At 47.2% G+C, this 15,114-nt stretch overlaps 1 protein-coding gene and 3 non-coding genes across 4 annotated transcripts; all 4 read left to right on the top strand.

Annotated features, from left to right (window-relative positions):
- The first annotated feature begins 3,526 nt into the window (after positions 1-3,526).
- Positions 3,527-14,510, top strand: NCL (nucleolin). The gene is made up of 14 exons (XM_047773749.1): positions 3,527-3,702; positions 4,911-5,027; positions 6,261-6,750; positions 7,112-7,336; positions 7,446-7,532; positions 7,722-7,863; positions 9,147-9,271; positions 10,616-10,739; positions 11,489-11,646; positions 12,151-12,274; positions 12,458-12,591; positions 13,143-13,269; positions 13,634-13,857; positions 14,033-14,510. The coding sequence occupies exons 1-14, from the start codon at positions 3,685-3,687 to the stop codon at positions 14,113-14,115; spliced, it is 2,178 nt and encodes a 725-aa protein (XP_047629705.1). The 5' UTR covers positions 3,527-3,684; the 3' UTR covers positions 14,116-14,510.
- Positions 7,575-7,644, top strand: LOC125123794 (small nucleolar RNA SNORD82). Its single transcript, XR_007134171.1, has one exon. It is a non-coding gene; the product is annotated as a small nucleolar RNA SNORD82 (small nucleolar RNA).
- Positions 12,705-12,784, top strand: LOC125123795 (small nucleolar RNA SNORD20). The gene has a single exon (XR_007134172.1). It is a non-coding gene; the product is annotated as a small nucleolar RNA SNORD20 (small nucleolar RNA).
- LOC125123787 (small nucleolar RNA SNORA75) lies at positions 13,317-13,449 on the top strand. The gene has a single exon (XR_007134165.1). It is a non-coding gene; the product is annotated as a small nucleolar RNA SNORA75 (small nucleolar RNA).
- Positions 14,511-15,114: the final 604 nt, after the last annotated feature.

Raw genomic sequence — 15,114 nt, 5'->3', positions numbered from 1 at the left:
GCGGCCTTTTCAGGTCTCATCTTATTTGACTTTTTTTTTTTTGCCTTTTGTCTTTTTGTTGTTGTTGTTGTTGCTATTTCTTGGGCCGCTCCCGCGGCATATGGAGATTCCCAGGCTAGGGGTTGAATCGGAGCTGTAGCCACCGGCCTACGCCAGAGCCACAGCAACTCGGGATCCGAGCCGCGTCTGCAACCTACACCACAGCTCATGGCAACGCCGGATCATCAACCCACTGAGCGATGGCAGGGACCGAACCCGCAACCTCATGGTTCCTAGTCGGATTCGTTAACCACTGCGCCACGACGGGAACTCCTTATTTGACTTTTTTGTAGCATTGGACACCCACCGTTCTTTCTTCCCTGGGTTTACCAAACTCCCTTTTTCCAACTCTGCTTCTGCCTCTGGGCCTTCTCTCACCCTAGATGTTTCCCATCACTGGGGCTGGGCCTACCCAGCCCTTCTCCTCTCCTCACTCTGGCTTCTCTTTAGGCTGGTCCCTCACACCACCTGTGTCTGCAGTCATGTGACCACCTCCACAGAATCAATTGCATAAGTGATAGGTATTCCTCGTGCACTCAGTATGTCCGAAACTGAACTCCCCCACGCAGCCCTGCTGGTGTCACTCCACTTGCATATACACACTCACAGATACTGAAAATAAACGAACCTTTCTCCTTCTCTATTCAAGTCACCAAGTCTGTCAGTAGTAACAATAACTAATATTAACTGAGAACTTATTACACATCTAAATACTCATAACAACCCCCAAGTTAGGTATTGTTATCCCCATTTATGAAGAAACTGGGATGACAGAGCAGGGTCTCAATTTAAAACCTAGTTCCAGGCGTTCCCCTTGTGGCTCAACGGAAACGAACCTGACTCGCATCCACGAGGACGCAGGTTTGATCCCTGGCTTGGCTCAGTGAGTTAAGGATCTGGTGTTGCTGTAAGCTGAAGTGTAGGTCACAGATTCGGCTTGCATCTGGTGTTGCTGTGGCTGTGGTATAGGCCAGCAGCTACAGCTCCTATTCTACCCCTGGCCTGGGAACCTCCATACGCCACAGGTGCGGCACTAAAAAGACAAATAAATAAATAAAAATCCTAGTTCCTAGCTATGTGACCCTGAACAAGTTCATTTACCTCTCTATGCCCCAATTTCTGTAAAACAGTGGTACTTTTTTTCTAAGAGTAAGTTAATTTGCATATGTATATAAGATACACAGATACATGCCCATAAAACTAGAATAGTGCTTGGAACTTTGTAAGCATTATATAAGTAATAGCTGTTACTATTTTTCTATCCCAGACTGACTCCAGCGCAAGGCACTGGAACACTAAGCCATAATGGCTTTCTCCACTGTTCCTTTTACCTAAATAGTTCCTTCCTTCCACAAGTAATTTTCACCACTACTATGTCAGGCAATGTTTAAGGTGCCAGGAATACAGCAGAGAACAAAGTCTGTGTTCTCCTGGCTGGAGAAGGAGCAAACAGACAATAAACAGCCAAGAAAAATGCCAGGTAGTGGTAGGTACCTCCAGAGGATTCAGTGATATAATAGGGAGCTTCTGGGTGGCACTTTTTCTTTTTTTTTGGCATGAGGAAATTCCCAGGCCAGGGACTGAACCCTGGCCCTTGGCAGTGACCCTCACCAGAGCAGGAGCAACACCAGATCCTTAAATGCTAGGTGGGGGGCACTTCTCACTGTAGAGTTGGGAAAGGCCTCTTCAGAGGTGGTATAAACTGAGATCTGAATGCCAAGCCAGCCATGCCACTATTTCTGTAACTCATCCGTCACTTGACCATGCCCACTGCTTATCTCTCCAGCCTCTTCCCAAGCGTGCGCTAAGCTTGTCCTGTGCCACATGGCTTGTAAACACTACAGTCATGGGGTTCCAGTTGTGTCTCAGTGGTACTGAACCCAACTAGTATCCATGAGAACTCGGGTTCGATTCCTGGCTCCGCTCAGTGGGTTCAAGGATCCAGCATTGCTGTGAGCTGTGGTGTAGGGCACTGATGCGGCTCTGACCCTGAGTTGCTCCAATTCGATCCCTAGACCTCGAACTTCCACATGCAAAGGTTGTGGCCCTAAAAAGACAACAAAACAAAAACAACCACTGGGCTCTTACTGCATTTCGCCATGCTTTGGCTTATGCAGTTCTTTCTGTGCCCCCATCCGAGTTCAAAATCAGAAAACCTTTCTCACAGATCACGAGAAAGAAGGGTGCAGACCATAGACTGGCCCCAGCCTCTTTGCTGATCAGAGAGCCCCAGTGGGTATCTGTGGGCTTCCTTTTCATTTAGTCTCAGGAGAGTTCTAGTAAGAATTGCAAAATAACTTGATTGCTCACAAGAATCCCCACAGGCCCTTGTTAAAATACAAAATCCTGGGCCCAATCCCAGACCTCTTTAATTAGATCCAGAGGTGGTTCTGAACACTAGCTCAGTTGGGGAAATATCATCATAGCTGAAAGCATCCCAGTTTTGTTAACAATTAGGTACCAGACGTCCAGGATGTAATCATCCTACCTGCACGGGCTCTAAACCAACGAGAGTGCTCTGGTTTTAAGTTTGACACTAAGTTTTGCCACATGACCCATCTGAATAAATGGCAAAAGCACAACGCAAAGGCAATCTTCCGTGCCTTCGCCAGGGTACCTTCCTTTGACTGTTTTGTCAGACTCCTGGACCATCTGCTGACACTATCGTAGCAGCCACCATTTTTTAATAGGTGCTTTAGTCCAAATAACAAAGAGGAAACTTTTGAGTGGCTAAAGGCCCTGCTCTGCGGTTGGCCTGACCAACAACTTCTCCCCACCTTATCCCGGTGACCACTGAGGTGCTCCCTGTAGAGAAAAATATCTAGTGCAAGGTTTCTTGAAATTGAGTACTGTTTTCTCGCTGCTTACAGCAAACTCCAGCGGCAGCTTCAGGCACGTGGTCTGGCTGGGAGTCCCTTTGGAGGCAGTCTCAAGCACACAGGGGCTTTCTAGCTCCTGTTTCGTTAGCGTGCGGGACGAAGGTGGGCCCTTAACGTGGGTGGACCCTAAATTTCCAGGGGGCTCATCAGCGGATAAAAGGAGCAAATTCTTATCGAAGAGTGCGGACCGGGGCCGCGCATGAGGCCTCCCAGGAAGCTCAAGATCTCTCTAGTAGAGGGGGTCCCAGACAAGTTTGGAAACCCGAGACCATCCATATTCAACGTCCCCGAGTTCGGGGAACAAGCGGCGCCAAAAATGTCCGTCCCACGGCGCAAGCGCCGAGAGCGCGGGCAGTGGATGGGCACTCCGGGAACCGCGCGCCCACGGTCCAATCAGCGCTGCCCTTGCACAAAGCGGGTCCCGCCCCCAGGGCGCCGCCACGAATCCCCTCCCCCTTCTCTGGCCTCCTTGGCCCGCCCACTCCCGCCCGCGCCCCGCCCCGCGCCGTTCTCGGGTAGAGGATCGCGATTGGCTTGTGGGAGGAGCGCGAACTCTGGTTGGTCGAAGCGGAGTCACGAGGTGCCGTCGTCGCCTTTCCAGAGGCGATTACTGGGCAGGCTCAGTCTTTCGTCTCAGTCTCGAGCTCTAGCTGGCAGCTAAGCGTACGCGCTCTGGGATCTTCAGGTCTAGTGGCCGCCATCGAGGTTGCTTGGGTTCCTCTGGGCTTACCTGCGCCACTCGCCCGCCACACACTCCGCCGCCATCATGGTAAAGCTCGCAAAGGTAAGAGGTTTTGTCGGTGCGAGCACGGACATTGAGGCCTGTTTTCCGAGGAGAGCGCGCGCGCGCGGCGCCGCCAGGAGGGCCTGCGCGCCGTCCCGGGCGCGTTCGAGGGCGCCATGCTGCGGGAAGTCTCGCGCGATTAGCTGGGAGGTCTCGCGGCTTTTGGCTGCTTGATGGCGAGGTGAAGAGCTTCAGCAGGTGTCGCGAATGGTGGATATGGCGGGGTGGGACTTAGGGGCTGAGCACGGGGAAAGGGCTCTGGGCCTCGGAGTGAACGGATGAGGGCAAACTCCTGCGACGGGCCGGAGCAGCACCCCGCCTCCGGACGCACGTGTCCCCATGCGCGGCCCGCCACGTGGGCCTCGCCGCTTGGGTCGCGGCGCCTGCGGAGGGGACTGGACCCTCGGGCGGGGAGCGGCGGCCCATGGGGTCTTGGCTCAGACCGGGCGGGCGGACTCTAGCTGGTCTCCAGGAAGGAGGCCCTGCCGCGTGCTTTTTGCGCCAACCTGTGCGCCCATGGTGGCCTGCAAGTTACTCCACGTGGTCCTGCGGGGGCTGAAAGGGGCGGGGTTGATACCTCGGGGAAAGACTTGGTGGAAGATTAAAGGTTAAGATGTGAATTATTTAAATTTTTTTTTTCTTTTTTACTTTTTTGCCGCATCGGTAGCATACAGAACTTTCCTGGGCCAGGGATTGAACCCGCACCACAGCAGTGACTTGAGCCACAGCAGTGACAATGCCAGATCCTTGACCCGCTGAGCCACCCGGAAACTCTCTGCAAATTCTTTTTTAAAGGCTGCCTTAACTTAAATACAGATGAGGGGGGTGGAATTAAGTGCAACACTTTAACCCAAAGGATTTTTTTTTTTAAGGTATTTTCTCCTGGCTGAAGGGCTATTCATACTTGCAGTTACAGAGGTCCGATTGTAGACTATATGAAAAATTTTTTGGCCCTTATTCAAGGGAAGGCAGGAGGGAGAGGGTTTCCTTGAGTTTTTACCTAAGGTTGGTATTTGTAGAACCTGACAGGAAATATGCGGGGAGTTTAGAATTTGTCTACTAATATTAACATTGATATCAAGAATAGTTTTATGTTAATTGTATTTAAGTATGAAAAGGGGGTTTTAAGCAAGATGACTGCCATTTTACTATGAAGAATGGTCAGAAATGTGGAAGGTGTAACACACTTATGTTTGTGTCTGTTTTAGGCCGGTAAAAATCAAGGCGACCCCAAGAAAATGGCTCCTCCCCCAAAGGAGGTAGAAGAAGACAGTGAAGATGAAGAAATGTCAGACGATGAAGAGGATGATAGCAGCGGAGAAGAGGTACTCAGTGCCGAGTTGTCTTAAACTATAAAATGGAGGATGGGAGGAGTTGGTGTTGAATATCTGAAAATACTGGCAAGTCTCGGGTTATATTCATAAGTGTACTGTTGTAAAATTTGAGTGTTTCACAAACTTTTTATTGACCTGTCAGGATACCATAAGGCAAAGTATTGGAATGAACTTGAGAGAGCAAAGGCCTGGAGTTTTCATGTGCCTCCTGTAGGATTTGGTGTGATTATATTGGATTAAGTCATTGCAGGTTTCCAGTTTCAACATGTTAGCCGTATATACCAGATGGAGAAACAGCCCAGACAGTTAACTGTCCCGCAAATGCCAGCTCTGAGCATTATATACAGGTCAGAGGTTAGCGTTACCAGATTTCTCTCTTAGCCCCCCCCCCCCCCCCCCAAGTAGGATTAATTGGTCTCTATTATCCTATATGGGCTTGGTAGTACTAATCACCGTTAAATTAGCATGTGGATTTAGGGTCACCACCTTGTATTTGGTTAACATTGACTGTTTATCACTCCTAGCTACTGTAAAGGCAACTAAACTAATTGCTATATTGCTCATATTTCTAATTTAGAACTTAGTAAAGATTTTATCTAGACGCACATAACCTGATAAAAGCTATATAGTCCACAAAAAGTGGTTTGGAGTGTGACTTATGTATAGATAAATGATGATTTTTTTTAACCAAGCTAATACGCTTTCTTTGGTTTGTATTAAATTTTTGAGGCATGACTGCAGCTTGATTATTTGCTGTTCGTTTTCTCTTTTGGTCCTAAGAATATGGGTTGAGTGAACTTTTATCTCCATCCACAATGAGAGCCCCAAATGATTTAATAACGCCTAACAGGTAGTCCATTGTCTGTGTGAGGTATTTGGTTACATGTGTCAGCTTAAAATCCTTAAAGGAGTGTGTAAAGTTGAGTTATTTTCAAATGCAAAGACTCTTGAGGCATAAAATTAAGATTTAAAACCTTTGCTAAAACCACTCTGGCATGTGGTATCCAGACAGTCTGTTTTCAGAGTCCCTGTCAGGGAATGCTCTAAGCTGAGGACTGTGACTTCAGCTGTACAGAGGATGGGTTCTGTGCCCTTACCGTTTAATGTGCTGTCATCTAATGCATGTCTTGAACTAGAGGCAGGGTTACAATTAAGCATTCAATTATGGACCAAGGCTCTCTGAGTTTGGAAACAGGCTTATGCTTGTTTTTATTTATTATCAAGGTTATTATTCCTCAGAAGAAAGGCAAAAAGGCAACCCCAACTCCCGCAAAGAAGGTGATGGTTTCCCCCACAAAAAAGGTTGCGGCTGCCACACCGGCAAAGAAAGCAGTTGTCACTCCTGGCAAAAAGGCAGCGGCTACACCAGCCAAGAAGACAGTTACACCTGCCAAAGCAGTAGCCACACCTGGCAAGAAGGGAGCCACACCAGCCAAAGCATTGGTAGCAACCCCTGGTAAGAAGGGAGCAGCCGCTCCAGCTAAGGGGGCAAAGAATGGCAAGAATGCCAAGAAAGAAGACAGTGATGAGGAAGATGATGATGACAGCGAAGAGGATGAGGAGGACGAAGAGGAGGACGAGGACGACTTTGAGCCAGCAGTGGTGAAAGGAGCTGCTGCTGCTGCTGCTGCTCCTGCCTCCGATGAGGAGGAGGAGGAGGAGGATGAAGATGAGGACGAGGACGAGGACGAGGATGACGACGAGGAGGAAGATGGTAAGGCATTGTGTAGTAGTGCTTGGGTTCTTGTTTGCAGGATAGATTAGGGTTGAAGTTCAGGCAGTGGTGCTCGACTCCCGACAACGTGGGCCTTTGATGGGACGCATGGCAAGGTTTCTTTTGGCTGGTTGGGGTGCACTGGTGGGGTACCCATGCATGGTTGCCTGCTCCTGAGTAAAACACTTCAGCTTATCTTGTATTTTCCATGATGAAGGAGTTTATCTCCAAGTGCTGTTAATTCTTCTTGTGGCTGCTAAGCATAATGACATGGGCAGGAGTACATTTTTTTTTCCCCTTACATTTTCCTGGAACTGGGGTAATTCTGAGTTCCCTTGAGACTCGTTGGTTTCTCTTTCAGACTCTGAAGAAGAAGCTATGGAGACTGTACCAGCCAAAGGGAAAAAAGCCCCGGCAAAAGCTGTTCCTGTGAAGGCCAAGAGCACTGCTGAGGATGAAGATGAAGAGGATGACGATGAGGACGAGGAGGATGAAGAGGATGATGATGAGGACGAGGATGAAGAGGAGGACGAGGAGGAGGAGGAGGAGGAAGATGAAGACGAGGACGAAGAGGAGGAGGAGGAAGGTAATCGAGTTAAGATTCTGAAGTGCATTGACTTTTTTGTTTGAAGAAGACACTTGAGCATGTGTGGCTGACTGTGACTGACACATAGATTGTTTGAAATCTTGTCTAGAGCCTGTCAAAGAAGCCCCTGGAAAACGAAAGAAGGAGATGGCCAAACAGAAAGCAGCTCCTGAAGCCAAGAAACAGAAGGTGGAAGGTAACTTGGAGAATTGGGGCTGGCGAATGACACCTGGTCAGTAGCACACGGGATGAACAACACAGGGACTTAATACTGAAACCTGATGTGACACTGCAATGTGCTGATGTGCTGTGAAATTTTATACTGGAAGTGAAGTTCATGCCATACTTTAGGAAAGACTAAATTTGTGTTAATTTTTTTGTGCAGCCACAGAACCAACTACATCTTTCAATCTCTTTGTTGGAAACCTGAACTTCAGCAAATCTGCTTCCGAATTAAAAACGGGTATCAGTGACGTTTTTGCTAAAAATGATCTTGCTGTTGTCGACGTCAGAATTGGTGTGTCTAGGTAGGTATGGAGCAGTTAATGCCACAGTACTTCTGCGCATGGATCTGCTCATGTTTTCCTTCCCTTTGTAGAACCTTAGCTTAAATGTGTGTATGTAAGAGCGTTCAGAGATTAGGTATTAATTAAGTCATTGAATTGTCAAATTGTAAAAACCCCAAATGGATTTTTTCGTTTTTGGTCTTTTTAGGGCCATACCTGCGACATGGAAGTTGCCAGGTTAGGGGTCTAATTAGCTACTGGCCTACGCCAGAGCCATAGCAATGCCAGATCTGAGCCACATCTGCAACCTATGCTACAATGGTAACACCCGATCCTTGACCCACTGAGCGAGGCCAGGGATCAAACCCACAACCTCATGGTTCCTAGTCGGATTTGTTTCCACTGCACCACAATGGGAACTCCAGTCACCCTTAACTCTTTTTTTTTTTTTTTTTGGTCTTTTTGCTATTTCTTTGGGCCGCTCCCGTGGCATATGGAGGTTCCCAGGCTAGGGGTTGAATCGGAGCTGTAGCCGCCAGCCTACGCCAGAGCCATAGCAACGCGGGATCCGAGCCGAGTCTGTAACCTACACCACGGCAACGCCAGATCCTTAACCCACTGAGCAAGGGCAGGGACCGAACCCGCAATCTCATGGTTCCTAGTCGGATTCGTTAACCACTGCGCCACGACGGGAACTCCCCACCCTTAACTCTTGATACAGCACATGTTTCGTTATGAGATTTGATGTTCTTAGAGATATTTATTAGACCTGAACAGCTATGTTATGTTAGTTAATGCTTTTAATTAGATAGGATATTTTTTTTTTCCTTCCTTTTTTGGCTGTCCTGCGGCATACAGAGTTCCCAGGACAGGGGTCAGGACCAAGCCACAGTTGGGACCTATGCCGCAGCTCTGGCAGCACCAGATCCTTTAACCCACTGTGCCGGGCCAAGGATCAAACATGCATCCTGGCACTGCAGAGACGCCACTGGTCCCATTGTGGCACAGCAGGAACTCCAGGATTGGGTTGTCTTAGTGCTGAAGCAAGGCTCTTTTGTCATCGCGTCAGCTGCTGTGTGCAGTGTAGCTAATGAGCATCTTGGAGGGAAGCTTGCGTTGGTACTTAGATGCTCCCTGCAGCCCCAGTGGTTTAGGTGCTTTTCGACTTCCTCAGTCCCTGTTCGCATCATCACGTTAGTGTTCTGTTGCCAGAACCCACGGAAGGTGGCTCTTGTTCGGTGCAGCTTGGTTTGTTTTTTCTTCCTCCACCTGTAACTTCTTTTTTTGTCCTCTTCACCTTAAAGGAAGTTTGGCTATGTGGATTTTGAATCTGCTGAAGACCTGGAAAAAGCCTTGGAACTCACTGGTTTAAAAGTCTTTGGCAATGAAATTAAACTAGAAAAACCAAAGGGAAAAGACAGTAAGAAAGGTATGTAAAACTCTAGCTAATTATGATATGATAGGTAACTTGTTAATGTTTATTTATGATGTTTATCTATATTAGATTAAATATAGACGAGTCAGCCAGGGTCAATTGTTTAACCTTTTTCTTTTTTGCTTCGTGATGTTATGAGGATTAAATGAATTGGAATGTTAAATGTTTACAGCAGTGCCTGGCACTGCTTGTTAGACTTTTTAAAAGTGGGCAGTTCCTGGAGAAATGAACCCTACTGGTATCCATGAGGATATGGGTTGGATCCCTGGCCCTGCTCAGTGGGTTAAGGATCCAGTGGTGTCAGGAGCTTTGGCTAAGACATGGCTTGGATCCTGCATTGCTGTGGCTGTAGCGTAGGCCGACAGCTGTAGCTCCAGTTCAGCCTCTAGCTGGGAACCTCTATATGCCGCAGCAAAAATCAATAAGTAAGTAAATGGATTAGATATACCTAAATTGTTTTTGTTTTGTTTTTGTCTTTTTGCCTTTTCTAGGGCCGCTCCCGAGGCATATGGAGGTTCCCAGGCTAGGGGTCGAATCGGAGCTACAGTTGCCGGCCTACGCCACAGCCACACCAGAACCGAGCCGTATCTGCAACCTACACCACAGCTCACAGCTATGCCAGATCCTTAACCCACTGAGCAAGGCCAGGGATCGAACCTGCAAGCTCTTAGTGGTTCCTAGTCAGATTCATTAACCACTGCGCCACGATGGGAACTCCTAGATGTACCTAAATTGTTAACTTAATAGTCGTCACTGGAAGTAGAGCAGATCCCTAACTACTCCATTTGTATTTTTCTCTATACACACTGGTTACATTTCAAGTGTGGTTATGATATTTTTAATTCAAAAATACTGAGCCATAACTACTCTGTACATACCATCTAGTAGTGAGCTTTGTTCTAAGTATTCAGCACATAGTTTATTCTCAGTTATGACAGAGCACCTGTACATTGTAGAATCTCAAAAAGTATTTCTTGGCGTTCCCGTTGTGGCTCAGTGGGTTAAGAACCTGACTAGTTATCCATGAGGTTGTGGGTTCGAGCCCTGGCCTCAGTGGGTTAGGGGTCCAGCACTGCTGTGAACTGTTGTGGGGGTTGTAGATGTGATGTGGCTCCCATTGGGCCATGCCATGATATAGACCAGTGGCTACAGCTCCAGTTTGACCTCTAGCCTGGCACATAACCTCCATATGCCGTGGCTGTGGCCCTAAAACAAAAAAGAATGAAATTAAAAATTATTTCTTGAAGAAAACTTTTATTATGTGTCAGTAGGTCTTTGGTGATCTGTGGGGAAAGGTCTTTTTAAGTTATCTAGTTCATTGTTGTGTTTTTTGTCTAGATCGAGATGCGAGAACGCTTTTGGCTAAAAATCTGCCTTATAAAGTTACTCAGGATGAATTAAAAGAAGTCTTTGAAGATGCCGTGGAGATCAGATTAGTCAGCAAGGATGGAAAGAGTAAAGGGTATGTTTTAAGTCTGCTGAAATGTTACATTAAAATGAATGCATTTAACTAATTTACAAAAGAAATGTTCTAACTTTCCTACGTATGTGATTATGGGCAAACTAAACTAACCCATGCCTCAATTTCCCATTTGTACAGTGGAGATAATAGATTTAATTTTGAGTGAATTTATTGTAAGAAGTATTTAGCACACTTTGTGTAGTGGGAGAAAAGTTTTAATTGAAAAGCGGAAGATGGCAAAACCTGAACAGTTAGTATAAGACAAAGGACATTTTGGAGTTCTCTTGTGCAGTGGGTTAAGGATACGGTGTTAATACTGCAGAGGCTTGAGTTGCTTCTGTGCTGTGGGTTCGATCCCTGGCACAGGAACTTCCCTGTACTATGGCATGGCCAGAAAACCCCGAAGGGCATTTTTATTGTACTCATCTGAAATCAGGGCATGTTGCTGAGATTAAAACATTTGTGTTAGGTGTTCCTGTGGTGGCCCAGTGGGTTAAGAACCTGACTAGTATCCATGAGGATATGAGTTCAATCCCTGGCCTTGCTCAGTGGGTTAAGGATCCAGCGTTGGCATGAGCTGTGGTGTGGGCCTGCCACTAGCTGCAGTTCCAATTCAACCCCTAGTCTGGGAACTCTATGATAGAGGTGTGGCCCCAAAAAGAAAAATATATATATATTATTAGAGAATTAATACGGACTTTAATTTTTTAAAAAATCAGGTGGATTTAAATTTTTTTTTCCTATTGTAGGATTGCTTATATAGAATTTAAGACAGAAGCTGATGCAGAGAAAACCTTGGAAGAAAAGCAGGGAACAGAAATAGATGGGCGATCCATTTCCCTGTACTACACTGGAGAGAAAGGTCAAAATCAAGACTTTAGAGGTGGAAAGAATAGCACTTGGAGTGGTAAGAATTTATAGGCCGTTCTCCATACAGGGTTTCGGAATTGATGGAGGGAAATCCTTTGCATCTTTGTCTTTTATAAAAAGTTGACTGATTAATTGGGTGCAGGTTTATGTAGATCAAGCTGATTATATCTCTGTTTGTATTGAGAGTTTTGAATGAGAGCTGTATGAGGTCTTTACCCCAGAACATAGATAAGTCCAGTTTCCTTTATATGTATGTTTTATACTGTAAATGACATAGATTGTGTCTTAAAATCAGAAGAGTGTTGTAGGAAGACACTGAGCCGTAGGCAGCTTATACATCTGAGTGACGGGAAGAGGACGTGTGTAACAGTACATACTAGGTACTTGATTTATTGACTGACAAGCAGGATTCCAGCTGTGTCAGCGTTGGTGCGTAACTCCCTCACGCATAAACATTCTTAAGAACGAAGCAAGCTGTAGCTGTGACCACAGTTGAGAAGTGCTACTTCACAGTCTTCATTTGACGTCTTTTTATTTGTAGGTGAATCAAAAACTCTGGTTCTAAGCAACCTTGCCTATAGTGCCACAGAAGAAACCCTTCAGGAAGTATTTGAGAAGGCAACGTTTATCAAAGTGCCCCAGAACCAAAACGGCAAATCTAAAGGGTAAAAGAATTGGTGCCTTTTCTGTGGTCAATCACGGAGGGGACGTCACGGTCCCTGGCTGTTAGCGGCAGCTGCGTCCTTTGTGTGTGTGCTTGAGGAAGAAGCCTTGGTGGCCTCAGGTGCTGCAGAGCAGAGGAGCTCTGTGCTTGGTGACTGTTCTAAGTGTTGACTGTTTATCCTCAGGTATGCATTTATAGAATTTGCTTCGTTTGAAGATGCTAAAGAAGCTTTAAATTCATGTAATAAAAGGGAAATTGAGGGCAGAGCCATCAGACTGGAGTTGCAAGGACCCAGGGGATCACCTAACGCAAGAAGCCGTAAGTTACTTCATCCGCAGGATGTGGTGGGTGGGTCCTTGGTGCTGTGCCTTAGCTGTTTATGGTCAGAAGAACCTTTTTTTTCCTGTTGCCTGCTGCTGAGTAAACGATGCTGGATATGATGACTGATTATCTGAGAAATAACTGATGAAATCTCAAGAAAATTCCTCTAGATAGTCAAGTTCTGATCCAGCTAAGTTGGCTCTGAGCAGCAGAGTTGCCTGTGGTTCACTGTCCTGTGTGGTGGTTCAGCTGCCTGCTTTAGGACTGCCGTCTTACATGCTTGGCTGCTTCTCCCGTTTTCCATAAAGATCTGAGACAGGTTCTCAATGGCTCGGGGGATTGGAAACTTGAGAGGGCGGTTGGTCTTTTATTGGAGCATCTGGGCCCCAAGTCGCTTTACCTGCTTTTGCTTATAGATGCTCAAAAGTGAAAGCTTTCACGAAGGCACGCATTCTCAGTAGTCAGACTAGACTGCAACGTGCAAATCCAGCAGGGTGTCAGGAATTGTGCCTTTAAGTGAAGGTGCGGTTTTTATTTTTCTTCCCCAGAGCCATCCAAAACACTGTTTGTCAAAGGTCTGTCCGAGGAAACCACAGAAGAGACATTAAAGGAGTCGTTTGACGGCTCTATTCGTGCAAGGATCGTCACTGACCGGGAGACTGGGTCCTCCAAGGGGTAAGGGCATGTGCCGCATCCGCCAGGAGGGAGAGCTCCCATCTGGTGCCTTCTCATTGAGCTCCTTTCTGTCGGTGGGTGACAGTTTAGGATTCGCACGAGAAGAAGAGAGAATTCACAGAGCTGCGTTGTTGCCTTCTGTCTTCACAGAGGTACATTCAGCTGTTCTGTGAGACATTCCGGAGCTCGCGCCGTCAGTACAACCAGTTTTGGCTTTCCGCGGGCACTGCTCTGCCCTGGGTCTTGGCTTCCCTGATGAGCAGGGCTGCTTTATTGCCACAGGATCACTAGTCCACATGTGAGGTTAACTGGGCACCCATTCCATGTGTGTTTTGTAATGGGCAGTTGCATTTGGTGTTTCTAGGTTTGGTTTTGTGGACTTCAACAGTGAGGAAGATGCCAAAGCCGCCAAGGAGGCCATGGAAGATGGTGAAATTGATGGAAACAAAGTTACTTTGGACTGGGCCAAGCCTAAGGGCGAAGGTGGCTTCGGTGGCCGAGGAGGAGGCAGGGGCGGCTTTGGAGGTCGAGGTGGTGGCAGAGGTGGCCGCGGTGGATTTGGTGGCAGAGGCCGGGGAGGCTTTGGAGGTAAGGAGCGTGGAAGGCCCCTCACTGTGTGCCTGTGACACATACATGCACTTCCCAACCTGCGGGCCCAGGTTCCTGCATCACTCAGTCCCCAAGTCCTCACTCAAGCCTCTGGGGAGGGAGCACTGGCAGCTCTGCAGCCAGCCTTTCAAGGACGTGTCTTGCCTTCCTGCAGGGCGAGGCGGCTTCCGAGGAGGCAGAGGAGGAGGAGGAGGAGGAGACCACAAGCCACAAGGAAAGAAGACCAAGTTTGAATAGTTTCTTCTATCCCTGTCGTTCCTCTTCCATTTGAAAGAAAGGACTCTGGGGTTTTTACTCTGTTACCTGATCACTGGCAGAGCCTTCTGAGGACATTCCAAGACAGCGTACAGCCCTGTGGTCTCCTTGGAAATCCGTATAGATAACATTTCAAAGGTGATAACCCTGTTGGTTTTGACTGGATATTGATATAAACTTTTTAAAGAGATGAGTGATAGAGCTAACCCTTATCTGTAAGTTTTGAATTTATATTGTTTCTTCCCATGTACAAAACCATTTTTTTCCTACGAAGTTTTTTTTTTTTTTTCTTGCCTTGGGGGGTTGTAAAAGAAAGCAGAATGTTTTATCATGATTTTTGCTTCAACTTTGGGACAGATTAAAAGTCCTAAACTCTGGTGCCAGACTTGTACTTCCTAGAGTGTTTCTCCTGGAGTATCTATCGCTCAGGGTGGAGCAGGGCAAAGCCAGGTCTGCCGCTCCAGGTCTAGCCCACCCCTGATGGAAATGCTGGGTGCTTTGGTTTCAAGTATCCCAGCCAGTTTTGGTGACATGGCTGGTGAGGTGACCAACTTCCACAGCCCTGCGTGTCGTGACAAAAGGCTTGTTAGAACAGCAGTTTTGTTCCACTTAGAAGCAGAGCTCAGAGTCAGGTGTCCTAAAAAAGTGCTCTTTGAAGAAGGGCAGGGGCGCTTGGCTCCTGCCTCTTTAAATATGCCCTGCAAAGCATATGCAGTGTGGAATTGACGGTGACTGAAGAGGAGTCGAGCCGGATGAATGGACCAAATGGAGGCGTGGGCGCGGGGAGGCTGGGGGGCGACGGGGGACCTTCTAGCCCAGTTGGATCGTTGGGACGTCTCCCGACAAGCTCCTGTTAGGCCAGCAAGAAAGACTTTGGTTTTGCACTATGACAGATTCTCAAACACTCTCGCTTATTAGGTGCTCTCTGCTGTGCCCTCCTCCCCCTTTCTGATTAAAGGTTACATGATTAGGCCTAGGTCA

This window comes from Phacochoerus africanus, chromosome 3, assembly GCF_016906955.1.
Source record: "Phacochoerus africanus isolate WHEZ1 chromosome 3, ROS_Pafr_v1, whole genome shotgun sequence".
Classification (NCBI taxonomy): Eukaryota; Metazoa; Chordata; class Mammalia; order Artiodactyla; family Suidae; genus Phacochoerus; species Phacochoerus africanus.
The sequence above is the reverse complement of the archived record's forward strand: the minus strand, read 5'-3'. Positions and strand labels throughout refer to the sequence as shown.